Source organism: Scyliorhinus torazame, chromosome 9 (genome assembly GCF_047496885.1).
Source record: "Scyliorhinus torazame isolate Kashiwa2021f chromosome 9, sScyTor2.1, whole genome shotgun sequence".
Classification (NCBI taxonomy): Eukaryota; Metazoa; Chordata; class Chondrichthyes; order Carcharhiniformes; family Scyliorhinidae; genus Scyliorhinus; species Scyliorhinus torazame.
This window is the reverse complement of record NC_092715.1, coordinates 66,378,470-66,406,085: the sequence shown is the minus strand read 5'-3', so window position 1 is coordinate 66,406,085 and position 27,616 is coordinate 66,378,470. Positions and strand designations below refer to the sequence as shown.

The 27,616-nt window shown below is 52.9% G+C and overlaps 1 protein-coding gene across 1 annotated transcript in view; it reads left to right on the top strand.

Moving 5' to 3' along the window:
• The window catches only part of sv2ca (synaptic vesicle glycoprotein 2Ca), a 429,473-nt gene that overhangs the window by 316,459 nt on the left and 85,398 nt on the right, over positions 1-27,616 (top strand). Inside the window, 3 exon segments of the mRNA XM_072516044.1 lie at positions 9,585-9,695; positions 16,876-16,964; positions 22,422-22,586. Coding sequence (XP_072372145.1) covers positions 9,585-9,695; positions 16,876-16,964; positions 22,422-22,586 — 365 coding nt within the window.

Here is a 27,616-nt window from a genome sequence, read left to right as displayed (position 1 = left end):
ATAGGTTTTTAACGACAAATGACAATGGTTTCACGGTCATCAATAGACTTGTAATTCCATATTTTATTATTGAATTCGTACTTCACCATCTGCAGTGGTGGGATTTGAACCTGGATCCTCAGAGCGTTACTCTGAGCCTCTGGTTTACCAATCCAGCGACAATGTTACTATGCCACTGCCTCCCTTGTATCTAAGGTAGGCTGTGCTGGCCTTGGGAAGGGTCCAGAAGAGGTTCAATGATCCCTGGAATGAAGAGCTTGTTGTATGAGGAACTGTTGAGGACTCTGGGTCTGTGCTCATTGGAGTTTAGAAGGATGAGCGGGGAATCTTATTTAAACTTAGAGAATACTGCAAGGACTGGATGGAGTGGAAATGGAGAGGATGTTTGCACTTGGAGGAAAATCTAGAACCCGAGGGCACAGCCTCAGACTAAAGGGACGATCCTTTAAAACAAAGATGAGGAGGGGCTGGTTTAGTACACTGGGCTAAATCGCTGGCTTTTAAAGCAGACCAAGGCAGGCCAGCAGCACGGTTCGATTCCCGTACCAGCCTCCCTGAACAGGCGCCAAAATGTGGCGACTAGGGGCTTTTCACAGTACCTTCATTGAAGCCGACTCGTGACAATAAGCGATTTTCATTTCATTCAATTTCTTCAGCCAGAGGTTGGTGAATCTGTGGAATTCTTTGCCGCAGAAGGCTGTGGAGGCCAAATCACTGTGTGTCATTAAGATAGAGATAGATAGGTTCTTGATTAATAAGGGAATCAGGGGTTAAGGGGAGAAGGCAGGAGAATGGGTACCAGAAACCTATCAGCCATGATTGAATGGCGGAGCAGACTCAGTGGGCCGAATGGCCTAATTCTGCTCCGATGTCTTATGGTCTTATGTTTCCAAACATCACCAACTATTCTGGATTGCCCTGCAGTCTTCCAGAGTTAAAGTTTAACCTCGAGAGCAACCCAGGAGAAAAATTACAATTACATTGAAAACTTATTGTTTTTAGGAAAAAAATAGAACATTTTTTGGATTGTCCTTGACAGTCAGTCAAGCAATCGGTTAAGGATGAACCTTTTTGCTTTCCAGTAGATGTGGGAAGGCAATGAATCACGTGTGCATGTCAAGTGACCAATTTGGGGGTTTGACATTCGGAAGCAGGCAGTCATGTGATAATTCCTCCTGGGAATATGTCCCACCAACTACAGACACCTGAGGCCTGGAGAAGTCACATTCCAGACCCTTGAGGCAGGTTCCCCAGCATAGGTACAAATCACAATGAGAGCCTATCAAAAATGCATTTGTTTTATGTCTATAATAATAAGAATCTTTATTAATGTCACAAGTAGGCAAACATTAACACTGCAATGAAGTTACTGTGAAAAGCCCCTAGTCGCCACATTCCGGTGCCTGTTTGGGTACACAGAGGGAGAATTCAGAATGTCCAATTCGCCTAACAGTACGTCTTTTGGGACTTGAGGAAACCGGAGCACCCGAAGGAAACCCACGCAGACACGGGGAGAACGGGCAGATTTTGCACATACAGCGACCCAAGCCGAGAATCTGCACAATTTGATTGATGTGTAAATAATCCAGCAATTTGTGGTTGCTTTTTCCTTTTTTCTTTAATGGGATGTGGACGTCTCAGTCAAGGACAGCATTTGTTGCTCGTCCTTAATTGCCGTTGAACTGAGTGGCACTTCAAGAGCCAACCACAATGCTATGGGTCTGGAGTCGCATGTAGGCCAGACCAGGTAAGGATGGCAGATTTCCTTCCCTAAAGGAAATTAGTGAACCAGATGGGTTTTTACGACGATTGACAATAGTTTCATGGTCATCATTCGACTTTTAAGTCCAGGTTTTTTGTTGAATTCAAATGTAACCATCTACCGTGGTGGGATTTGAACCTGATTCCCAGAGCGACGATTCCACTACGCCACCGCCTCCTCTTGTGGAACATGAATTACCACATCAATGGCCTGAGGAAAATGGGAGTTCGCCGTCAAGTTCCCCAGGAGATTCAAGAAATGCAGTATTTGCATTGTTGAAACAAATTAAACTCCACAGATTCAGGGCTAGGAATTAACAATATACAGAGCCTTTTAATTAGTTTCACGCAATACTTCTCAGATTTTTAATTAAATTTATTTCTTCCTTTTCCATTCTCGTTTTTCCTCCCTTTATGGAATCTTTCTTTCCTTCGCTTTATTTCTGTTTTGTATCTGATTGCAATCTCTGGCCAGAATTTTGCCATTTTATTAGCGAAACATGAACTTGGGCGGGAAAGCAGTGTACAGCCCGCCGATTGCACTGCCGGCTTTTCCCATCATGTTTTCAATTATTTTTCCAAACAGAACCAGGAGGCAGGTGACAGGCAACAGCAGCTTGCACTGTCAGGGTAATGTCCGGGCATAACCCTCTCTCCCTGGGGGCTGTACTAACCTGTTCGCCAGTTCCCCATTTTACAAAGCCTGTTGTAAACCCTGCCGACGTGACGTCACATCAGTGGTATATGGTAATGTGTTACAGTGGGCTTCTGTGATTGCATGACGAGAACTCCGTTAATCATTGGCGGGAAGCAGGGACAATCGAATGGGGAAATTCCACTGGCGTGAAAGCTGTTTCGGGACTCTCCCGTGAGTCTCCCCTTCCGCCGCCAATCGCATCCACTGGAAACAGTGAGGGCGGGGGTTTAGGGAGATTCACCCCCATATAACCCCATTTTGTTCACTTTTTCTGTATCTTTAAGCCTCATTATTTAAGGGGATAAGATTGTCAGCCCTATCATTTACCATGGTCTAAGATGCCTTGCTGTCATCTGTTTATTCATTTTTATGTGGCTCAAAAGGGGTTGAATTTTCAATGTAGTGTGGAGGCAGGACTCGGGACAATCTCTTGCTACCAGCCAATGTGTGTGGAGGCGGGACTCGGGACAATGGAGTGTGGAGGCGGGACTCGGGACAATCTCTTGCTACCAGCCAATGTGTGTGGAGGCGGGACTCGGGACAATGGAGTGTGGAGGCGGGACTCGGGACAATCTCTTGCTAACAGCCAATGTGTGTGAAGGCGGGACTCGGGACAATGGAGTGTGGAGGCGGGACTCGGGACAATCTCTTGCTAACAGCCAATGTGTGTGAAGGCGGGACTCGGGACAATGGAGTGTGGAGGCGGGACTCGGGACAATCTCTTGCTACCAGCCAATGTGTGTGGAGGCGGGACTCGGGACAATGGAGTGTGGAGGCGGGTCTCGGGACAATGGAGTGTGGAGGCGGGACTCGGGACAATCTCTTGCTACCAGCCAATGTGCTGGTCTGCCACTGGGCTCACACCTCTGGGCAATTTTTGTTGAGACTCAATCGGGTGGTAGGGGAGTGGCTTATGACTACCCGTGACCAACGATGGATAGCCATTTAGCCCGATTAGGTATCCATTTTGGGCAAGTGTAAGAAGCCTTCTGGCGATCAGACCAGGCTGAGGAAGGGATGGATGGGGCAGGTTTTTCACTCTGGGCTGGACGTGAAAAACAGGGGGTTCGCAATCCTGGTGAGTAAGCGGGTGGCATTTGTGGTGGTGGGTATTGTGGGTATAAAGTGGGTCGATATGTGATGGTGAGTGGCAGGCTGCAGGGGGCCCGCGTGGTGCTGGTGAATGTATATGCCCCAAACTGGGACGATGCAGGGTTCATGAAGCGGATGTTGAGTCAGATCCCGGATTTGGAGGCAGGTAATCTGATAATGGCGGGGGGGGGGGGGGGGGGGGGTGCTTCAACACGGTGCTGGACCCGGTACTAGATCGGTCTAGGTCAAGGTCCGGTAAGAGGCCGGCAGCGGCCAAGGTCCTGAGGGGGTTTATGGATCAGATGGGGGGAGTGGATCCGTGGAGGTTTGCCAGGCCAAGGGCGAGGGAGTTCTTCTTCTTCTCCCACGTGCACAAGGCCTACTCGCGAATAGACTTTTTTGTGGTAAGCAGGGCACTGATCCCGAGAGTGGAGGGGGCGGAGTATTCGGCCATTGCGATTTTGGATCACGCCCCGCACTGGGTGGAGCTGGAGTTGGGGGAGGAGAGGGGCCAGCACCCGTTGTGGCGAATGGATGTGGGACTGCTGGCGGACGAGGAGGTTTGTGGGTGGGTTCGGGGGTGCATCCAAAGATAAGTGGATGCCAATGATAATGGGGAGGTGTCGGTGAGTGTGGTCTGGGAGGCGCTGGAGGCAGTGGTCGGGGGGGAGCTAATTTCACTCAGGGCTCACAGGGAGAAGAGGGCGAGGATGGAGAGGGAGAGATTGGTGGGGGAGATACTGAGGGTGGATAGGAGATACGTGGAATCTCCCGAAGAGGGGCTGCTGAGGGAGCGCCGGAGCCTCCAAACGGATTTTGACTTGCTGACCACGGGGAAAGCTGAGGCCCAGTGGAGTAGGGTATATGGAGCAGTGTATGAGTATGGGGAGAAGGCGAGTTGGATGTTGGCGCATCAGCTGCGGAGGAGGGAGGTGGCTAGGGAGATTGGGGGAGTCAGAGATAGAGGGGGGAATACGGTGCGGAGTCCAGCTAAAATAAACGAGGTCTTTCGGGACTTTTATGGTAAGTTGTCAGAACCCCCGGAGGGGGGCGGAGGGGATGCGGCAGTTCCTGGACCAACTGAGGTTCCCAAGGGTGGAGGAAGGGCGGGTAGAGGGTTTGGGGGCCCCGATCGAGATGGAGGAGCTAGTTAAGGGGTTGGGGAGTACGCAGGCGGGCAAGGCCCTGGGGCCGGATGTGTTCCCGGTTGAGTTCTACAGGAAGTTCTTGGAGCTCTTGGGCCCGTTGTTGCTGAGAACCTTTAATGAGGTGAAGGAAAAGGGAATCCTTCCCCCGACGATGTCGCAGGCTTTGATCTCGCTTATCCTCAAGCGGGATAAGGACCCGCTGCAGTGTGGCTCTTATACGCCGATTTCGCTCCTCAATGTGGATGCCAAGCTGTTGGCACAAATCCTGGCCACCAGGATTGAGGATTGTGTCCCGAGAGTGATTGATGAGGATCAGACGGGGTTTGTGAAGGGCAGGCAGCTGAACACGAATGTGCGGAGGCTCCTGAATGTGATTATGATGCCCTCGGAGGGGAGGGGAGGCAGAAGTGGTAGCGGCAGTGGACGCGGAGAAGGCCTTTGACCGGGTGGAGTGGGAGTACCTGTGGGAGATGTTACGCAGATTTGGGTTCGGGGAGGAGTTCATAGGGTGGGTTAAATTGCTGTACCAGGCCCCGGTGGCAAGAGTATCGACGAACCGGCTGCAGTCAGGGTATTTTAGGTTGTACCGTGGAACAAGGCAGGGATGCCCTTTGTCCCCCCTGCTCTTTGCCCTGGCGATTGAGCCGCTGGCCATGGCGTTGAGGGAGTCCAGAAACTGGAGGGGGTTGGTTCGGGGGGGGAGGAGCACCGTGTCTCACTATATGCGGATGACCTGCTGCTGTACATTGCGGTTCCGGTGGAGGGGATGGGGGAGGTCATGCAGACCCTTAGGGAGTTTGGAGACTTCTCGGGATATAAGCTCAACGTGGGGAAGAGCGAGCTATTTGTGGTGCATGCGAGGGGCCAGGAAAAGAGGTTGGAGGAGCTACCATTCAAGATGGTGGAGAGGAGTTTTCGGTATTTGGGTATCCAGGTGGCCAAGAGTTGGGCGTCTTGCATAAGCTCAATCTGGCATGGCTGTTGGACCAGATGGAGGAGGACTTCAGGAGGTGGGACATGTTGCCACTATCCCTGGCGGGCAGAGTGCAGTCTGTTAAGATGACGGTCCTCCCCAGGTTCCTGTTCGTCTTTCAGTGCCTGCCCATTCTCATCCCCAAGGCCTTCTTTCAGCGGGTAACCAGGAGCATTATGGGATTTGTGTGGGCAAATAAGACCCCGAGGGTTAAGAGGCTGTTCTTGGAGCGCAGTCCGGGGGGGCGGCGGGGGGGGGGGGGGGGGGGGGTGGGGGGGGGGGGGTGGTTGGCGCTGCCGAGCCTGTGCAGCTATTATTGGGCAGCGAATGTGTCTATGATTCAGAAGTGGGAAATGGAGGAAGAGGGGGCGGCGTGGAAAAGGTTAGAGGCGGCGTCCTGGGTAGGTACTGGGTGGGTAGCCTGGGGGCACTGGTGACGGCACCGTTGCCGCTTCCGCCAACGCGGAATACCACGAGCCCGGTGGTGGCGGCGACATTGAGGATTTGGGGGCAGTGGAGGCGGCATAGGGGGTAGGTAGAGGCCACAGTCTGGGCTCTGATATGGGACAACTATAGGTTTGTTCCAGGTAGGATAGATGGTGGGTTCCTAAGCTGGCACCGGGCGGGAATTAAAAGGATGGGGTATTTATTCATCGATGGGACTTTTGCCAGTCTGAGGGCACTGGAGGAGAAATTTGGGATACCCGCGGGAAATGCCTTTAGGTATATGCAGGTTCGGGCATTCGTGAGAAAGCAGGTGGGGGAATTCTCGGAGGATACAAGACAGGGTGGTTTCGGGCGTGTGGGTCGGGGAGGGTAAGATATCGGAGATAGACCAGGAGCTGCAGGGGGCGGAGGAAGCCTCGGTGGAGGAGCTGAAGGGCAAGTGGGAGGAAGAGCTGGATGAGGGTTTGTGGGCTGACGCCCTGGGCAGGGTCAATTCCTCCTCATCTTGCACCAGGCTTAGCTTGATTCAGTTTAAAGTGGTGCACCGGGCGCATATGACAGGGGCGAGAATGAGTAGGTTTTTTGGGGTAGAGGACAGGTGTGTGAGGTGTTCGGGGAGCCCAGCAAACCACGCCCATATGTTTTGGACATACCCGGCACTTACGGAATTTTGGAAGGGCTTCGCAGAGGCTATGTCCAAGGTCTTGGTCACTCGGGTAAAGCCAAGCTGGGGGATAGCGATATTTGGGATGTCAGAAGATCCGGGAGTGCAGGAGTCGAAAGAGGCCGGAGTTCTGGCCTTTGCCTCCTTGGTAGCCCGGAGAAGGCTCTTGTTAATGTGGAAGGGCCCGAAACCCCCAAGCGTAGAGGCTTGAATCAGTGACATGGCGGGGTTTCTTAGGTTGGAGAAGATAAAGTTTGCCTTGCGAGGGTCCTTGCAGGGGTTCTCCGGGCGGTGGCAACCTTTCCTTGACTTTCTCGTGGTACGTTAGGTGGAGGTCAGCAGCAGCAACCGGGGGGGGGGGGTTCTTTTGCTTTTTGTAAGGGGCGCGTGCCCCATTTTGCTTTGAGATGGGTGTTAAATTGTTAATCGTTTAGAGGGTTAAGTTGTTTTGTTGGCATATTGCCCTGTTTTCTTTGTATGATTTTCCTTTTTGGAGTGTTTTGTAAAAATGATTGAAAAACCTTGAATAAAAACATTTTTAAAAAAAGAAGCCGTCTGGCGTTTTCCAGTTCGGCGTGGTCATCACGTCTGGTTTCCGTTTTTGGAGACCAGCAGTGGTGGGAACATATGGGTCGGAATTCTCCAATCCTGCGGCCAAGTTCTGACGCCGGCATGAAAAGCGCCGCGAGCCACTGCGGCATCAACGGGCCTCAAGTGGTAGGTATCCACCTCTTCCTAGGGGGCTAGTATGGCGCCGGAGTGGTGTCTGCAGCTCTGGCGGCCGAAAGCATGCGCACCACGGCCAGCACGAGTCCGCACATGCGTGCCACAGCCGGCATGAGTTCGCGCATGTGCATGGGTTCCCGTCTCCGCGCCGACCCCTGGGCAATATGGCGGAGCCCTACAGGGGCCCGGCGTGGAGTAACATAGGTTCCCACAGAACTAGCCCGGCCGCCGATCTTTAGGCCCCAATTGCGGGCCAGGCCACCGTGGAGGCCCCCCCATGGGTCGGACCCCCTGTCCCCCCATCAGGACGGCCCCCACAGACAGAACTCCGAGGTCCCGCTGGGTGGGACCATACGGAACCCACGGTGGCGGGACTCGGCCGTACTGGGCGGGCACTTGGCCGAACACGGCGAGAATCGCCGGGGGGGTGGGGGGGGCGCTTTCAACGACCCCTGACCGGCGGCGCGGCGATCCCGCGGGCGCCCGAGAATCGGTGCCGGAGAATCGGCGACCCGGTGGCATGGCGTGATTCTCGCGCCTCCCCAGTAATTCTCCGACCCGCCAAGTGGTCGGAGAATCCCAGCCATGACGTTCGCAGAAGATTCGGCGTCAAGCCGATTTTCATAGCTGGTTTTATCATAGAATTTGAATATCTAAATGAATTTAAATCCATGATAATTAGGTTCATGCCTCACTGGGGCCGAATTCTCCAGCACCGGATTCTCCGCCGGTGGATTGAGGGCATGTCCTGGCAGCAGGCTGGGAGGGTGGGGGGTTGGCGACCATGGCTGCCTCATTCAATTTAACCTCACCCCCAGCCATGCTTTCCAGAGGGGAATAGATGTGGATACAGGGAGCGCTGGGAAGGTTCCATTTCCTTTTTGAGGCGCCGATTTGGCAGCTCCCACCTCTGCCGATCATTCAGGTTCTCGAGGCCCTCCATTTGGCCCTCCGGCCTCGGGAGAATGCCCTCCATCCTTAGTTAGGTGGGGCTGCTCAGGGATGCCACCTGATTTGTTGCCTCCACCAAAATATCTTTCTGGTTCCCAGCACTGGCATCTCCGGTTCCCAACCTGGGATTCATCCCGGCACCAGGATTGGAAGACTGGGACAAAATTCCAGCCCAATAATTTCAATCTGAAAAGTGAAGGAAAATTTCTAATGCAAGGGGCATGATGCGAGATGCCCCATTCCTGGAAATTCTGGGCTATTATAATGAAACTACTCCCTAATAAGTTTGTAGCGATCATTGGCGGAACAAGTTGGGTAGGTGCAAAGTTTACCCCACAAACTCAGGTTAAAGAGCTGGGGTGAAATTCTCCGGAAACGGCGCGATGTCCGCCGACTGGCGCCCAAAACGGCGCAAATCAGTCGGAGATCACGCCGCCCCAAAGGTGCGGAATGCTCCGCATCTTTGGGGGCCGAGCCCCAACCTTAAGGGGCTAGGTCGGCGCCGGACGAATTTCCGCCCCGCCAGCTGGCGCATTGGAGGGAGTCTCTTCTGCCTCCGCCATGGTGGAGACCGTGGCGGAGGCGGAAGGGAAAGAGTGCCCCCACGGCACAGGGCCGCCTGCGGATCGGTGGGCCCCGATCGCGGGCCAGGCCACCGTGGGGGCACCCCATGGGGCAAGAGCGCCCCGCGCCCCCTCCAAGGACCCCGGAGCCCGTCCGCGCCGCCTTGTCCCGCCGGTAAGGTAGGTGGTTTAATCTACGCCGGCGGGACAGGCATTTTAGCGGCGGGACTTCGGCCCACCCGGGCCAGAGAATCGCGGGAGGGGGGCCCGCCAACCGGCGCGGCGCGATTCCCGCCCCCGCCGAATATCCGGTGCTGGAGAATTCGGCAACTGGCGGGGGCGGGATTCACGCCAGCCCCCGGCGATTCTCCGACCCGGCGGGGGGTCGGAGAATCTCGCCCCTGATGTCCCGACTGACCAGAATGGAACTGGAAGTATGTCTGATTATCAGTGACACACTTATCTTTTGATAAACAAGGAAAGATAGCTTGAAAATGTATTTAAGTCAGAAATTACATATTCTAATGAATCGTGCTTTATTTACCAACTCTTATCTTCACAGGTCAATAGAATCAAGACTCCCAAACTGATCGATGAACTGATAGAGATACAGACAGACACGGGCACTTGGTATATGAGATGGCTTGTTCGAATCAAGACTGAATTGCATGGCGTAAGTAAATAACTCTGATTTAATTTGGAAAAATATCTTTCTCCTCGGTGACACATGATACAATATACCAGAAAATAATATTTCACCATTGATTTGTGAAACTAATGTTGAATGTAGACAAACATCACAATGAAATGTCAAAGCCAGCAGTTTTGTTCAGACAGTAATTTTAAATGATGAATACCTTCACTGTTGCTGAAAACAGAGACAGGCTGTTGAAGTTTTTTGTCTTGTAATCAGCAGGACAGATACATGGGGCGAAATTCTCCCCCAACGGCGCGATGTCCGCCGACTGGCGCCCAAAACGGCGCCAATCAGACGAGCATCGCGCCGCCCCAAAGGTGCGGAATGCTCCGCATCTTTGGGGGCCGAGCCCCAACATTGAGGGGCTAGGCCGGCGCCGGAGGGATTTCCGCCCCGCCAGCTGGCGAGGAAATGATATCCCCGGGCGGCGCATGCGCGGGAGTGTCAGCGGCCACTGACAGTTTCCCGCGCATGTGCAGTGGGGAGAGTCTCTTCCGCCTCCGCCATGGTGGAGGCCGTTGCGGAGGCTGAAGGGAAAGAGTGCCCCCACGGCACAGGCCCGCCCGCGGATCGGTGGGCCCCGATCGCGGGCCAGGCCACCGTGGGGGCACCCCCGGGGTCAGATCGCCCCGCGCCCCCCCAGGACCCCGGAGCCCGCCCACGCCGCCTGGTCCCGCCGGTAAATACCTACTTTAATTTACGCCGGCGGGACAGGCAATTTCTCGGCGGGACTTCGGCCCATCCGGGCCGGAGAATTGAGCGGGGGGGCCCGCCAACTGGCGCGGCCCGATTCCCGCCCCCGCCCAATCTCCGGTACCGGAGACTTCGGCAACCGGCGGGGGTGGGATTCACGGCAGCCAACGGCCATTCTCCGACCCGCTGGGGGATCGGAGAATGACTCCCAAGAACACCGAATTTCAAAGGGAACAATAATTTATACTGATTGGTTGGCAATCAGCTCTGATTCATCAAGGCATTGGGAGCAATTCTCTGTTGCGCCCGTCGCACATGCCACTATTCCAGGAGATCTTCCACAACCCCCCACTGCTGATGTAATCAGGTTCACGCCCAACGAGGACGTGAACCCGATTACCATGGATTTAAATTAATTTAAATATACAAAATTGGCTAAACGTCAAATCTTCTGGGCATGTTGTTTTTCCCACCACTGGTCTCGATGACAGGGGCTCGAAGACCATTGTAGCCCCTGAGTGATCGGGGACATGGCAGGGGCACTTACCCTCAGCACCGGCAAAGGGTGGGGGTCTGAAGGGGCGAGGCCAGAGGTTGGCATGGCTGGAAGCGGTGGGGCCAATAGCAGGGCTTGTAGGACAACCCATTGGGAGGGCCCCGATACCGAAGATCAATAATGGGGGCGGGGGGGGGGGGGGGGGGGGGGGGGGGGGGGGAGAAGATGGTGGCAATCAATGACAGGGAGGACCTGATATCGGTACAGTTGTAGGAAAATATCCAAGGAAAACCTGCCTGTTCCCCTGAGAAGCATGCTGGTTTTCTGTCTGAACCTGACACAGCCATTTTATGGGAAATACAGTTTTACTTTGTGAATAAATGTTAAACTGGGTAAAGATTGACTTCAGGGGCGAGATTCTCCGACCCCCCGCCGGGTCGGAGAATCGCCGGGGGCAGGCGTGAATCCCGCCTCCGACGGTTGCCGAATTCTCCACCACCGGATATTCGGCGGGGGCGGGAATCACGCCGCGCCGGTTGAAGTGCCCCTCCCCGCGATTTTCCAGCACGGATGGGCCGAAGTCCCACCACTAAAATGCCTGTCCCACCGGCGTAAATTAAACCACCTACCTTACCGGCGGGACAAGGCGGCGTGGGCGGGCTCCGGGGTCCTGGGGGGGGCGCGGGGCGATCTGGCCCCGGGGGGGGCCCCCACGGTGGCCTGGCCCGCGATCGGGGCCCACCGATCTGCGGGCGGGCCTGTGCCGCAGGGGCACTCTTTCCCTTCATCCTTCGCCACGGTCTCCACCATGGCGGAGGCGGAAGAGACTCCCTCCACTGCGCATGCGCGGGAATGCCGTCAGCGGCCGCTGACGCTCCCGTGCATGCGCCGCCCGGAGATGTCATTTCCGCGCCAGTAGGCGGGGTCACCAAAGGCTTTTTCCGCCAGCTGGCGGGGCGGAAATCCGTCCGGCGCGGGCCTAACCCCTTAAGGTTGGGGCTCGGCCCCCAAAGATGCGGAGCATTCCGCACCTTTGGGGTGGCGCGATGCCCGACTGATTTGCGCCATTTTGGGCGCCAGTCAGCGGACATCGCGCCGATACCGGAGAATTTCGTCCCAGGTCTTCATCACCTGGATATAAGAAGCTTAACATGAGAGAGAGACTGAATAAGACATACTAAGACAGATGGAAGCAAAAAGAATTAAGTTGAGAAACAGGCAGAGACACGCAGTTACAAAAACAGGGAGATACTTGTTTTTAATTTTGGCTTGTGAGCAATGCCACAGGGGATTAACATTAATCATACATTCAACGTTTCATTGTCAGATACTCCTCTCACTCTTCATTAACAGAAAATCTAATAATAATATTTCATTTAATTCTCTTACATAAATCATTTATTTAATCATAGGTTTGAGCCTTTTTGCCAAACGATATGAGTTGGCATGGTTTACACCATCACTCTGATGGGGTGAGGCATCTAAGAGCCAGGAACCGGCTCCAAACGTATCGGTGCACCGCATTCAAAGGGCATCCTGACCAGCGCTGCATTCTAAGACCTCCTGACTCACCCCACGGAGATCTTGAGGGCTCTACCACAACACCCGTCCCTGACATTCATCACCGGCAAACACCCCCCGCCCACCATTCATCACCAACATTCCACCCACCAATGCTCGCTCCCCCTCACCCTCCACACACACATGTACACATATGCGTCTCCACATGGAGCTGCCACTAGGATCCTATGGCCCTGGCACTGCTAGCTGACACAGGTTGGCACTGGCAGATGCCAACCTGTGCAAAGGGGCAGTGCCAGGGCACTGATTAGGCATGCCCCCCTATACCGCTCCCCCTCCCCTCCCCTGGAGCTATACTTAACTCTGCACCCCCAGACTGCCTCACGCCTAGCCAAACCTGTTGTTAATGACGTCGGCGTGACTTACACTGGCTACCAGCGAATATTCCGTGAGAGGGGGAAGGCCTGAAGAGAGTGCTTGCTAATGACATGCAAATGTATTGAAATGAGATCCCTGGGCTCCCACAGTGCGATTCACATTACTCCACTGGCGAGGGGGGAGAGCGGAGACGTGAAAATTCCAAAACCCAATCACGCCGGACAGAATTGTAAAAGAGGGAGTGTGGGCTCAAAATCACCACCCTAATGTTTTGGAATTTTAAGCTACTTTTATTAAGGAATGCCATCAGAGGGAGAGTGCTAGGGCCAGAGGACAAATGTATAGTTTGGCCCTCCCAACTCCTCATAGGTCATGCTAAAAAACGGAAGCTAGGATTCTTGTCATAGGCAGGGCATAGTATTGGCTGATTCTGAAAGGAAACTGCTATTTTAAATATATATATATATTTTGTTATGCCATTTTCTGGTTGACATATGTTGTGTTGTGGAAATTTGGATTTTAGCCAGAAAACTCGAATCCACCGCTAATCAAGCTTTAGGGTCTTCAAATTTCGCTTGCTTTATGGTTGCTAAATGCCTCATGTCCAATGGTGCCTGAAAAACGTCAAGTGACTTTTCAGGCATTCCTGGTGATTGCCTAAAAGAGGCATTTGACCTCTTCTGAACATAATTATTTATAACTTCTGTTTTGGAATCCCTCGACTAAATTTAACATTGCAGAGTGGAATAGGAACTGACACTGCTCTGATAAGGATTCTGGAAACTCCCATCAACAGACAGGTTTAAAAGAAATTAAAGGAGTTGCCGTGTGGACAAGAGGAGGACTAGAAATGTTCACCTAACTTCACAGTTTCCACTTTGCGGTCTTGTTTTTGGGCCTTCCAGCATAGCAAGCAGCCTGAAGTTCATATTTGTTGAAATAGGTGAGTCATGACAGATAATGGCATCTCACTCAATTAATGTCAATGGGCCCCAAAGCCCATTAACAACCTGGGGCTCGCTTGCCATGTCAAAACTCAGATTAGAGTGCTTGTTTCGGGAGTCTGGTGTCAGGTAGGTGGATGGTATAGCCCACCCAACAGAGCTGATTGAGTGTGGTTAATGCTTCAATGCAGGGGATGTTGGTCTGAAGGGTAACACTGACATTGGTGCGCCTATCCTGCAAATGGATTTGCAGAACCTTGCAGAGAAAACTCTGGTGATGCTTCTCCTGGGTTTTCAGGTGCCTGCTGCACGTAGTCCATATCTCTGAGCCATATAGGAGGGTATCACTATTGTTCTATAGACCATGAGCTTGGTGTCAGATCTGAGGGTCTAGTCTTCAAACACACTCTTTCTCAGGCAACATACGGGTGCGCTAGCGCACTGAAGATGGTGTTGAATCTTGTCATCGATTTTTGCCCTAGTTGATTATAGGTTCCCAAGGTCTGGAAAGTGATCCACATTGTCCAAGGTCTCATTGTGGATTCTGATAACTGGGGGGCAGTGCTGTGTGGTGGAGGCAAGTTGCCCGAGGACCTTTGTCTTCTGGATGTTTAATGTAAGGCCCATGTTCTCATACACCCCGGTGATGTTATTGACAATGGCTTAGAGCTCGGCCTCCGAGTGTATGCAGACACAAGCATTGTCTGCATTCTGTAGTTCAATGACAGACGATGGGACATCCTTGGATCTGGCCTGCAGCGGCAGAGGTTGAACAGATTCCCGTTTGTTCAATAGTTTAGCTCCACTCCAGCCAGGATCTTTCTGAGGTTGAGATGGAGCATTGCAACAAGAAAGATCAAGCAGAGCGTTGGTGCAATGATACAGCCTTTCTTGAGTTAAGTTTGAACCTGAATTGGGTCTGTGGTGGATCACGGATGTGATTCAGCAGACATAAAACTAAGTCAGGTTTGGGATGTGTTTGGCAGGTTGTTTCTCGGTAGTTGCAGCACCAAGATTCACTCCATTATTCACCAGCATTTTGCTGGTTTTTTGCACCTCGGGGAGTTTCTTCCCACCGAAGCCCCACTTTAGTTGATTTCCTGCTGGACCCCCACCTGCTCTGGATCCTGCCCACTCTGGATCCTGCCCCTCCCTTTCACACTCCCAATTTTCTAGTGGCCCCTGGAACACCTCCTCACACCCCCCTCCCCCCTCTAATGGGAAAGGTCCCCCTTGCCCGACCTCTGGCAGTGCCAACCTGGCACCTGAGCACCTTGGTAGTGCCAACCTGGCACCATGACAGTGTCTCTGCCAGGGTGGTGCTGCCAGGGTGCCTGGTTGGCACTGCCATGGTGCCAGGCTGGCAGTGCCAAGGTGCACAGGTGACAGGGGAGTGCCAGGGTACTATCCTGCCCTGTCCCCGACCTCTCGGGATCTCTAATACCCTGCAAGATGCCCCGAGATGCCGTCATGTCTGGTCCATGTTTGTGGAAACCAGTGCCAAACAGTGGGGTCTCGCAGGCACAGACGTTGATTCTCGGGAGCCTGATGAATGTGACCTAATGGCTCATTTGCTGGGCAGCACGGTAGCACAGTGGTTAGCACAATTGCTTCACAGCTCCAGGGTCCCAGGTTCGATTCCCGGCTTGGGTCACTGTCTGTGCGGAGTCTGCACGTTCTCCCCGTGTATGTGCGTGGGTTTCCTCCGGGTGCTCCAGTTTCCTCCCACAGTCCAAAGATGTGCAGGTTAGGTGGATTGGCCATGATAAATTGCCCTTAGTGTCCAAAATTGCCCTTAGTGTTGGGTGGGGTTACTGGGTTATGGGGATAGGGTGGAGGAGTGGGCTTGGGTAGGGTGCTCTTTCCAAGAGCCGGTGCAGACTCGATGGGCCGAATGGCCTCCTTCTGCACTGCAAATTCTATGATTCAGTCTATGATTTAAATATAATTATCTGGATCACGCCCAGCGAGGGCAAGATCCAGATTGTGCCGGCTGAGTAAGTTGGTGATTTGCGATTGGCCCGAAGCCTGACGCAAAGTCTGATTTGGGACTCTCGTGGAATTCACCTGTTGCTGAATCGCGCCCACGACTTGCATGTCATCGTGGAAGAGGTGAAGCAACATGACAAACATCATCAGTATGTAAGAAGATATTGGGCGGGATTCTCTGATCCTGAGGCTAAGTGTTGACGCCATCGGAAACGCCGTCACTTTTCCCGACGGCCCCAGGATCAGCAATACTGGCCCCTACAGGGGGCCAGCAGGGCGCTGGAGCGGTTCACGCCGCTCCAGCTGCTGATCCGGCTGTGAAATGGGCGCCGGGGGGATGCGCGCATGCGCAGTGGGTCCGGTGCGACCACGCGCATGCGCAGTCCCACTGGCGCGATCTCCGCGTATGTGCAGCGTCTCCCTTGTCCGCCCCGGCCCCGACTCAACATGGCGAAGGAATACATGCACTGGCGCGGAATAAAGGAGGACGGGAGACAGAGAGGCCGGCCCGCCGATCGGAGGGTCCCGATCGCCGGCCTAGCCACATTGGAGACCGCCCCCGGGGTCGGAACCCCCTTCCCCCTTACAGGCCGCCACCCGACCCTTCAACGCCGAGGTCCCGCCGGCTCAGAGCAAGTTAGAAAGGCGCCGGTGGGACTCCTTTTTTTTACGGCCGCTCAACCCATCCCGGCCAGAGAATCGCGGGGGGGGCCGCGTAGAGCGGCCCCCGACCGCCGCCTCGCCGACCACGCCGGGCCAAATGGCGCCGATTCTTCGCTCTGCGGAGAATCACGTCCCGGCGTCAAGGCGGCTTGGCGTGATTCGCGCAGCCCACCGGCGATTCTCTGACCCGGCGCGGGTTCGGAGAATCCCGCCCATTATCTTTAAAATTTTAGATTTTACCATTTAACCTTTGAGCCTATTCTGTCATTCACTGAGATCAATGAGACCATTGCTGATCATTGCCATGTACTTGCAACCTAACTCCCTGCTGCCTTGGCACTTGAAACCAGGCACTGGTGAATTTATACCCTTTATTGGCAGCTCCTCTTGCACTTTATGCCCCTCATGTTAGGAGCTGAGGGTATGAAACATCGATCTAGTGCCTTATGATATGTGTTGTCTATTTTCTCAGATTTGGATGACATTCATGCGATGCTTCGACTATCCTGTCAAGAAAAACACCATTATGCTGATTACAGTTTGGGTAACATTGTCGTTTGGGTAAGACTTTCTCTCGTTGAAAACCATTAAACACAACTTCACTGCAGCAAACCTTTGTACCGTTGATTGATTTTCAATTCCTTGTATCAAAAAGTAAATGAGTTCTGGCCAACAGCGTGATTACTATGAATACCCATTCAGGTGAAGCGGATAAATAGTTTAATAACCATTCAAAAGTGTTTCCATGACTTTCCAGGCAGGTTGTCAAAGTGGGTACAGCAAGAACTGCAAACAATGTTTTCTAACTTAGGAAAATCAAGTGAAACATAGAACTGTTTCTCAATTATTCTCTTAGTGTCTTCCCAGTTGACTGAGTGGCTAAATGTATACACCTTGTGTACTGCTGGCCCAAGCTGCCCAGAAATAGTCCAGGTTCTATCCCCAGTCTGTGGTGACTGACAGGCAGGTTACGACAATCAACGTTCCCTCTCAGGGGTGTGTGTCTACAGCAAACAGGAATGTACCGTGCAGTGCATCAAACAAGCACCAACATTCCATTTGAGATGCACACGGCCACACAACAATCTCAGAAGAGCCATGAGTGCACCAGACAGGCTGCTTACAGCAAATCAATGTTAGATGGAACTTTAGCTACAATTGACAACAGTCTTCCTGGTCTGGGATGGGGAAAATCAATCAGGGATCCTGCAAGCGAACACTTTAAAACAAGAATATAAGAACTAGGAGCAGGAGTAGGCCATCTGGCCCTTCGAGCCTGCTCCGCCATTCAATGAGATCATGGCTGATCTTTTGTGGACTCAGCTCCACTTTCCCACCCGAACACCATAACCCTTAATCCTTTTATTCTTCAAAAAACTATCTATCTTTATCTGAGAAACATTTAATGAAGGAGCCTCTACTGCTTCATTGGGCAAGGAATTCCATAGATTCACAACCCTTTGGGTGAAGACGTTCCTCCTAAACTCAGTCCTAAAAATTCCCCTTATTTTGAGGCTATGCCCCCTAGTTCTGCTTTCACCCGCCAGTGGTAACAACCTGCCCGCATCTATCCTATCTATTCTCTTCATAATTTTATATGTTTCTATAAGATCCCCCCTCATCCTTCTAAATTCCAATGAGTACAGTCCCAGTCTACTCAACCTCTCCTCGTAATCCAACCCCTTCAGCTCTGGGATTAACCTAGTGAATCTCCTCTGCACACCCTCCAGTGCCAGTACATCCTTTCTCGAGTAAGGAGACTAAAACTGAACACAATACACCAGGTGTGGCCTCACTAACACCTTATACAATTGCAGCATAACCTCCCTAGTCTTAAACTCCATCCCTCTAGCAATGAAGGACAAAATTCAATTTGCCTTCTTAATCACCTGTTGCACCTGAAAACCAACTTTTTGCGACTCATGCACTAGCACACCCAGGTCTCTCTGCACAGCAGCATGTTTTAATATTTTATCAATTAAATAATAATCCATTTTGCTGTTATTCCTACCAAAATGGATAACCTCACATTTGTCAACATTGTATTCCAGCTGACAGGCCCTAGCCCATTCACTTAGCCTATCCAAATCCCTCTGCAGACTTCCAGTGTCCTCTGCACTTTTTGCTTTACCACTCATCTTAGTGTCATTTGCAAACTTGGACACATTACTCTTGGTCCCCAACTCCAAATCATCTATGTAAATTGTGAACAGTTGTGGGCCCAACACTGATCCCTGAGGCACACCACTAGCTACTGATTGCCAAACAGAGAAATACACATTAATTCCCTCTCTTTGCTTTCTATTAATTAACCAACCCTCTATCCATGCTACTACTTTACCCTTAATGCCATGCATCTTAATCTTATGCAGCAACCTTTTGTGTGGCACCTTGTCAAAGGCTTTATGGAAATCCAGATATACCACATCCATTGGCTCCCCATTATCTACTGCACTGGTAATATCCTCAAAAAACTATACTAAATTAGTTAGGCACGACCTGCCCTTTATGAACCCATGCTGTGTCTGCCCAATGGGACAATTGCCATCCAGATGCCTCGCTATTTCTTCCTTGATGATAGATTCCAGCATCTTCCCTACTACCGAAGTAAAGCTCACTGGCCTATAATTACCCGCTTTCTGCCTACCTCCTTTTTTAAACAATGGTGTCACGTTTGCTAATTTCCAATCTGCCGGGACCACCCCAGGAGTCTAGTGAATTTTGGTAAATTACCACTAGTGCATTTGCAATTTCCCAAGCCATCTCTTTTAGCACTCTGGGACTGACCCAAAAAACCTGTTCAGTTCCTCAGCCATTTCCTCATCTCCCATTATTAAATCTCCCTTCTCATCCTCTAAAGGACCAAAATTTACCTAAGCCACTCTTTTTTGTTTTATATATTTTTTGAAACTTTTACTATCTGTTTTTATATTCTGAGCAAGTTTACTTTCATAATCTATTTTACTCTTCTTTATAGCTTTTTTAGTAGCTTTCTGTTGCCCCCTAAAGATTTCCCAGTCCCCTAGTCTCCCACTAATCTTTGCCACTTTGTATGCATTTTCCTTCAATTTGATACTCTCTCTTATTTCCTTAGATACCCACGGTCGATTTTCCCTCTTTCTCCCGTCCTTCCTTTTTGTTGGTATAAACCTTTGCTGAGCACTGTGAAAAATCCCTTGGAAGGTTCTCCACTGTTCCTCAACTGTTTCACCATAAAGTCTTTGCTCCCAGTCTACCTTAGCTAGTTCTTCTCTCATCCCATTGTAATCTTCTTTGTTTAAGCACAAAACACGAGTGTTTGATTTTACCTTCTCACCCTCCATCTGTATTTTAAATTCTACCATATTGTGATCGCTCCTTCCGAGAGGATCCCTAACTATGAGATCATTGATCAATCCTGTCTCAATACACAGGACCAGATCTAGGACCGCTTGTTCCCTCATAGGTTCCATTACATACTGTTCTAGGGAACTATCACGGATACATTCTATAAACTCATCCTCAAGGCTGCCTTGACCGACCTGGTTAAACCAATCAACATGTAGATTAAAATCCCCCATGATAACGGCTGTACCATTTCTACATGCATCCATTATGTCTTTGTTTATTGCCTGCCCCACCATAATGTTACTATTTGGTGGCCTATAGACTACTCCTATCAGTGACTTTTTCGCCTTACTATTCCTGATTTCCACCCAAATGGATTCAACCTTATCCTCCATAGCACCAATGTCATCCCTTACTATTGCCCAGATGAAATCCTTAAATAACAGAGCTACACCACCTCCCTTACCATCCACTCTGTCCTTCCGAATAGTTTGATACCCTCGGATATTTAACTCCCAGTCGTGACCATCCTTTAACCATGTTTCAGTAATGGCCACTAAATCATAGTCATTCACGATGATTTGCGCCATCAACTCATTTACCTTATTCCGAATACTACAAGCATTCAGGTAAAGTACACTTATGTTGGCTTTTTTACCTCTGTTTTGAATCTTACCACCTCGATCAGTCACCTCTCCTAAGTTATATTTCCTCTTAACTTTTCTCCTAATTTTCCTTGTCGTTGAACCCGTATCCTCATGTAACAACCTGCTGCATCGCTTACCATTAATGTTTTTACTTCCCGTTTTATTCCTTTTAGTATTACTGGTCCTATTCACTGAGCTCTCCTCAGTCACTGTACCCGGTACTGTCGCCCTTTTTGATTTTTGACTATGGCTTCTCTGCCTTACACTTTCCCCCTTACTGCCTTTTGTTTCTGTCCCTGTTTTACTACCTTCCAACTTCCTGCATCGGTTCCCATCCCCCTGCCACATTAGTTTAAACCCTCCCCAACAGCTCTCGCAAACACCCCCCCTAGGATATCAGTTCCAGTCCTGCCCAGGTGCACACCGTCCAGTTTGTACTGGTCCTACCTCCCCCAGAACCGGTTCCAATGCCCCAGGAATTTGAATCCCTCCCTCTTGCACCATCTCTCGAGCCACGCATTCATCCTATCTATCCTGACATTCCTACTCTGACTAGCTAGTGGCACTGGTAGCAATCCTGAGATTACTACCTTTGAGGTCCTACTTTTTAGTTTAACTCCTAACTCCCTGAATTCAGCTTGTCGGACCTCATCCCGTTTTTTACCTATATTGTTGGTGCCTAAATGCACCATGACAGCAGGTTGTTCACCCTCCCCCCCCCCCCCCCCCCCCCAGAATGTCCTGCAGCCGCTCTGAGACATCCTTGACCCTTGCACCAGGGAGCCAACATACCATCCTGGAGTCTTGATTGCATCCGCAGAACCACCTGTCTATTCCCCTTATGATTGAGTCCCCTATCACTATAACCCTGCCATTCTTATTCCTGCCCAGCTGCGCAGCAGAGCCACCCACGGTGCCATGAACCTGGTTGCTGCTGCCTTCCCCTGGTGAGCCATCTCCCTCAACAGTATCCAAAGTGGTATATCTGTTTTGCAGGGAGATGACCGCAGGGGACACCTGCACTGCCTTCCTACTCTTGCTCTGTCTTTTGGTCACCCATTTTCTATCTCCCTCAGTAACTTTCACCTGCGGTGTGACCAACTCGCTAAACGTGCTATCCACGACATCCTCAGCATCGCGGTGAGTCCAAAGTGAGTCCATCCGCAGCTCCAGAGCCGTCAAGCGGTCTAACAGGAGCTGCAACTGGACACACTTCTTGCACATGAAGGAGCCAGGGACAGTGAGCTCCCACATCGCATACGAGGAGCATGACACGGGTCTGGGATCTCCTGCCATGTCTTAAACATTAGGTAAACTTATACAACTACAATTCCAAAAAACAAAAGAAAAAATAAATAAATTAGACAATGAAAAGAAAAACTACTTACCAGTCACTTACCAGGGTTAAAAGCACCTCCTCCCCCCCCAAGCTTCGAATTCCCACCTAGATTCACATTCCCAAACTCACTCTTTGCTGTCTCACTCTGGCTGTGTCTTCTCTGGCTCACTGGGAGAACTTTCTATTGACCTATGCTGGAACATGGGGGACTGTGGATCCCATATGAAGCCAGACGATCTGGCGCCCCACAGTTGCAGAGCCTTAATCACTCACTCTATAATCTAGGCCCACATTGCCTCTTTAAGCAATTTGGAGCAGCACTGCCAACAGCTGTTTTGCCACATTGCGGCAAATCAGGTGAGCATTTAGGATATATTTTTCACATGTAAAGGGTATTTGCATTTTTCTTTAAATTTCCGACAGTTGTTGAAAAAACAGTTCTGGTACATTTGAAGCCCATCTTGTTCATATGCATTGTTTGCAGTATTCAGTTAATTAATCAATTATGAAACCATCATTTATTGTATCAGCCCATTGTGCATTCCATTTTTATCTCTCAAACATCACTAAACAGATTTAATTGCGTAAACAGCAAAGAATTGTAGTAAATTGCTTCCTGTGCTTCAGTCAATGTGACAGCTTCAGTTCTTGTTTCTACATCTTCTGGTGGATGCACAACCTTTAGCCCATTCTGTTACCTTTCAGTTACTATGGTCTCTCTGTCTGGTTCCCTGATGTCATCAAACACCTTCAAGCTGATGAATATGCATCCCGAGTGAAAAGGTTTTATGGCGAAAGAGTTGAAGGTTTTGTGTTCAACTTTACACTGGAAAACCAGATCCACACAAATGGAGAATACATCAGGGACAGGTCAGGAATGGTTAAGTCATTCATCTGAATGCATTCAAAAAGTAAAAAGTGTTCCAGGGAAATTATTGAGAACCTAAGCTCTTTGTTTCAACATTCTGGTTCAGGGGAATTAGATGGCTTTTTTTAAAAATGTGTTTTATTCCAAACATATTCAAAGGTACAAAAACATAAATAAATCAGAAAACATTCTCCACACCTCACAGTTCGCAGTTTGTGCAGGTTTACTCCCCTTTTCACCCCCTCCTCTCCCTCCTCCCCCCTCCCCCGCAACGAACAATTCCTCAAACATGGTCATGAACAGTCCCCACCGTATCTCAAAGCCCTCCGCTGATCCCTTGAATTCTAACGTGATTTTTTTTTCCAGCTGGGGAAAGTCATACAGGCCCCCCAGCCGGGCCACCACCCCCGGTGGCGTTGCCGACCGCCATTCCAACAGAATCCTTCGCTGTGCAACAAGAGAGGCGAAGGCCACTACATCGGCCTTCCTTCCCACCATCAGCTCTGGCATTTCCGACACCCCAAAAATCGGCAACATGGAGTCCGGCCCGGCCTCTACCCCCGCAATCTTCGATAGTGTCCCGAACACCGCCTCCCAGTATCTCTCCAACTTCTCGCAGTCCCAGAACATATGCGCGTGATTTGTTGGTCCTCGCCCACACTTCTCACACTCGTCTGCCACACCCTGGAAGAACCCACCCACCCATCCTCGTCTGAGTCATATGCACCCGATGCACCACCTTAAATTGAATCAAACTCACTCTCACACACCAGAGGGTCGAATTCACCTGCCGCATCGTCTCACTCCACACTCCCCATTTTATCTCCCCCACCCAGCTCCACCTCCCATTTATTCTTAATCCTCACCATCTGCACTCCCCCATGCTCCCCCAGCCAACCATATCACCAATCTTACCCTCCCCTTGCACGTCTGGGAGCAGCAACTGCTCCAACAGGGTGTACTCCGGCAGCTTGGGAAACTCTCCCCATACCTGCCGCACAAAGTCCCTCAGTTGCATACACCAGAACTCGCTTCCCTTCAGAAGCTCTACCCTCTCCCGCAGCTCTTCCAGAGTTGCAAACATCTCTCCCAGATATAAATCCCTCGCCCTCACCAGCCCCAACTCTCTCTCCACCTCCTATGCATGCCATCAATCTCCCCCGGTTTAAACCCATGGTTCCCACACAACGGTGTCAGCACCGACATCTCCTCCATCCTAAAGTGCCTCCTCAATTGGTTCCCCACCCTAATCGTGGACTGTACCACTGGGTTCACCGTGTACCCGAACTGCCGCTCTCACCATGGCCCTCAGGCTGGGCCCCCTACAGGACTCCTCTTTCATCCCAACCCGCTCTAACCCCTCTCCTTCCCACCACCGCCTCACCTTCTCTGCATTTGCCACCCAGTAATAGTACAGCAGATTTGGTAACGCTAACCCCCCTTTCTGCGTCAGCCACTGTAGCAGGGCCGTCTTCACCCTAGTAAACATATAAACTCCAAAATCGCTGAATACAGTTTCCAGAAAAAGGCCTTCCGAATGAAGGTCAGGAGGATATGGAATACAAACAGGGGGCGCGATTCTCCGACCCGCCCACCGGGTCGGAGAATCGCCGGGGGCCGGCGTGAATCCCGCCCCCGCCGTGTCGCGAATTCTCCGCCACCGGCGATTCTCCGGTCCGCGATGGGCCGAAGTCCCGCCGCTGTCAACCCACGCCAGCCGGCGTGGATTGAACCACCTTTGGGACGGCGGGGGACGGCGGCGCGGGCGGGCTCCGGGGTCCTGAGGGGGGGCGCGGGGCGATCTGGCCCCGGGGGGTGCCCCCACGGTGGCCTGGCCCGCGATCGGGGCCCACCGATCTGCAGGCGGGCCTGTGCCGTGGGGGCACTCATTTCCTTCCGCCTTCGCCATGGTCTCCACTGCGCATGCGCGGGGATGCCGTGAGCGGCCGCTGACGCTCCCGCGCATGCGCCGCCCGGCAAAGTCAGTTTCGCGCCAGCTGGCGGGGCGGACATCAGTCCGGCTCTGGCCTAGCCCCTCAAGGTGAGGGCTCGGCCGCTCAAGATGCGGACACTTCTGCACCTTTGGGGCGGCGCAATGCCGGACTGATTCGCGCCGTTTCTGGCGCCAGTCGGCGGACATCGCACCGATATCGGAGAATCCCACCCAGGAACCTTGGCAGCACGTTCATTTTTACCACCCGGACCATCCCCGCCAATGTAATAATAATAATAATCTTTATTGTCTCAAGTAGGCTTACATTAACACTGCAATGAGGTTACTGTGAAAAGCCCTAGTCGCCACATTCCGGCGCCTGTTCGGGTACACAGAGGGTGAATTCAGAGGGCGAAATTCTCTGTTATCGGCGGAAAGTCCGCCGATTGGTGCAAAATACGGCGCAAATCCGACTTGCGTCACGTCGGAAAAATGGGTCGATAGTCTCCGGCCCGAAATGGGCTAGCAGCGACGTAACGGGATCCGCGCTTGCGCAGTGGTTCACGCCGTGCAGCGTCATACGCGCTGCACAGCGTGACGGCTCATAAGGCCGCGCTGCTCCCCCCCACCCGACCGGAACACCCGACCGCAACACCCGACTGGATGGCTGGCCGTCGCTCAGCCCCGAGGTTCGAGTCACGCGATGTGGAGGCGCTCCTGGAAGCGGTGGAGCAGAGGAGGGACGCCCTGTATCCCGGGCACGGCCGCAGAGTTGCCCCACGCCACAGCCGGCGTCTGTGGAGGGAAGTGGCAGAGGCCGTCACCGCTGTGGCCCTGACACCACGGACAGGCACCCAGTGCCACAAGAAGGTGAACGACCTCGTCAGAGCAGGCAGGGTGAGCCTCCCCCATATCCCCCATATCCCCCCTCCCCCATATCCCCCCTCCCCCATGTCCCCCATATCCCCCCTCCTCATATCCCCCCTCCCCCATATCCCCCCTCCCCCATATCCCCCATATCCCCCCTCCCCCATATCCCCCATATCCCCCTCCCCATATCCCCCCTCCCCCATATCCCCCCTCCCGCATATCCCCCATATCCCCCATATTCCCCCTCCCCCATATCCCCCCTCCCCCATATCCCCCCTCCCCATATCCCCCTCCCCCATATCCCCCCCTCCCCCATATCCCCCATATCCCCCATATCCCCCCTCCCCATATCCCCCATATCCCCCCTCTCCCATATCCCCCCTCCCCATATCCCCCATATCCCCCATATCCCCCTCCCCCATATCCCACCTCCCCCATATCCCCCATATCCCCCCTCCCCATATCCCCCCTCCCCCAAATCCCCCCATCCCCCATATCCCCCCTCCCCCATATCCCCCCTCCCCCATATCCCCCCTCCCCCATATCCCCCTCCCCCATGTCCCCCCCTCCCCCATATTCCCCATATCCCCAAGTGAATCCAGTCCTAACCTTAACCTCTGCAATGCACTCGCAACCGATGGCGTGCATTCATATACCTGCCTAACACTGTTGCCTTTTACCCCTGCCCCCCCCCCAGGAGAAGCGCGCACACAACAATAGGGAGCATGTGAGGACTGGAGGAGGGCCCGCTGATGAGAGGCCACTGACCGTACACGAGGAAAGGGCCCTGGAACTGGCTGGCGGACCTGAGGACCGGGAGGTTGCTGATGCAGAGGTCGGGGGCGTACTAGCGAGTGAGCCACCGACAGCCCGTCCCCATATCCCCCCTCCCCTATATCCCCCTCCCCCTTATCACCTGATCACTGCCTGATGTCTAACCACGCATGCTTCATTGTGTATCGCAGGACCAAACGTCCAGGCACCCATCCCCGCAGATGCAGACCGCCCGCAGGATGCCCCTCGGAGACCACAGGAGACGGAGAGACCCGCACCCTCCAGCATGCGACGCCCGCAGGATGCCCCTCGGAGACCACAGGAGACGGAGAGACCCGCACCCTCCAGCATGCGACGCCCGCAGGATGCCCCTCGGAGACCACGGGAGACGGAGAGACCCGGACCCTCCAGCATGCGACGCCCGCAGGATGCCCCTCGGAGACCACGGGAGACGGAGAGACCCGGACCCTCCAGCATGCGACGTCCGCAGGATGCCCCTCGCACATCACGGGAGACGGAGAGACCTGGAGCAACAGGGAGACGACACCCCCGTCACGTGCGGGAGCGACCACCCAGCGATGAGGGGGGCAGCCACAGGCCCCCGTCACATCCGAGCCAGGACACCACTACCCAGGACGCCACTACCCAGGACACCATTAGCCAGGACACCCCTACCCGGGACAGCACTACCCAGGACACCCCTACCCGGGACAGCACTACCCAGGAAGACGAAATACCGGACAGTGACTCAGAGTGGATGGGTGGAGACGAACCCCCACCCCAAAGTGCCATGGACTCAGAGTGGGACGAAGAGCACGACACAACGCCACTGCTGTCACCAACACCCTCCACCATCGCAGAAACACTCACCACGGTTGGGCAATTTAGTGATGAGGCGTCTGGTACACTCACTGGTGCGCACAACACAGCCGTCCCGGTACAGCAGGTGGAGGTAGGAGCAGCAGAGGGACCGGGCGGTCGGAGGGCAGCCCAGGCCAAGCGAACATCTGCCGCCCAGATGGATCCCGGGTTCCTGCAGTTACCACACCCACACATAGATCCGATGCAACCACCGACCCGGAGACGAGCGAAGAGGGTGACGGGCGGCTTGCGGCGGCTGCGGTCGCAGGTGGAGGAGTCCACCCGCGTCCAGGAGCTGGGAGTGGTGCCGGTCATGCGTGCCACCCAGGCTGACACCGCACGGGTGGCGTCCGCGGTGTAGGCAATGGGTGCGACGGTGTCAGACATGGGGAACGGTTTGCGAGGCCTGGGGCCTTCCGTGCAGGCGGCGTCTGTGGCCCAGGAAATGGCTGCCCTCTCACAGGAGGCCATGAGCCAGTGCCAGCGCCAGATGGCAGAGGCGCTCAACGCCATAGCCCAGTCTCTGCAGGCCATGGCCCAGTCTCAGCAGGCCATGGCCCAGTCTCTGCAGGCCATCGCTGAGGGCATTGGCGC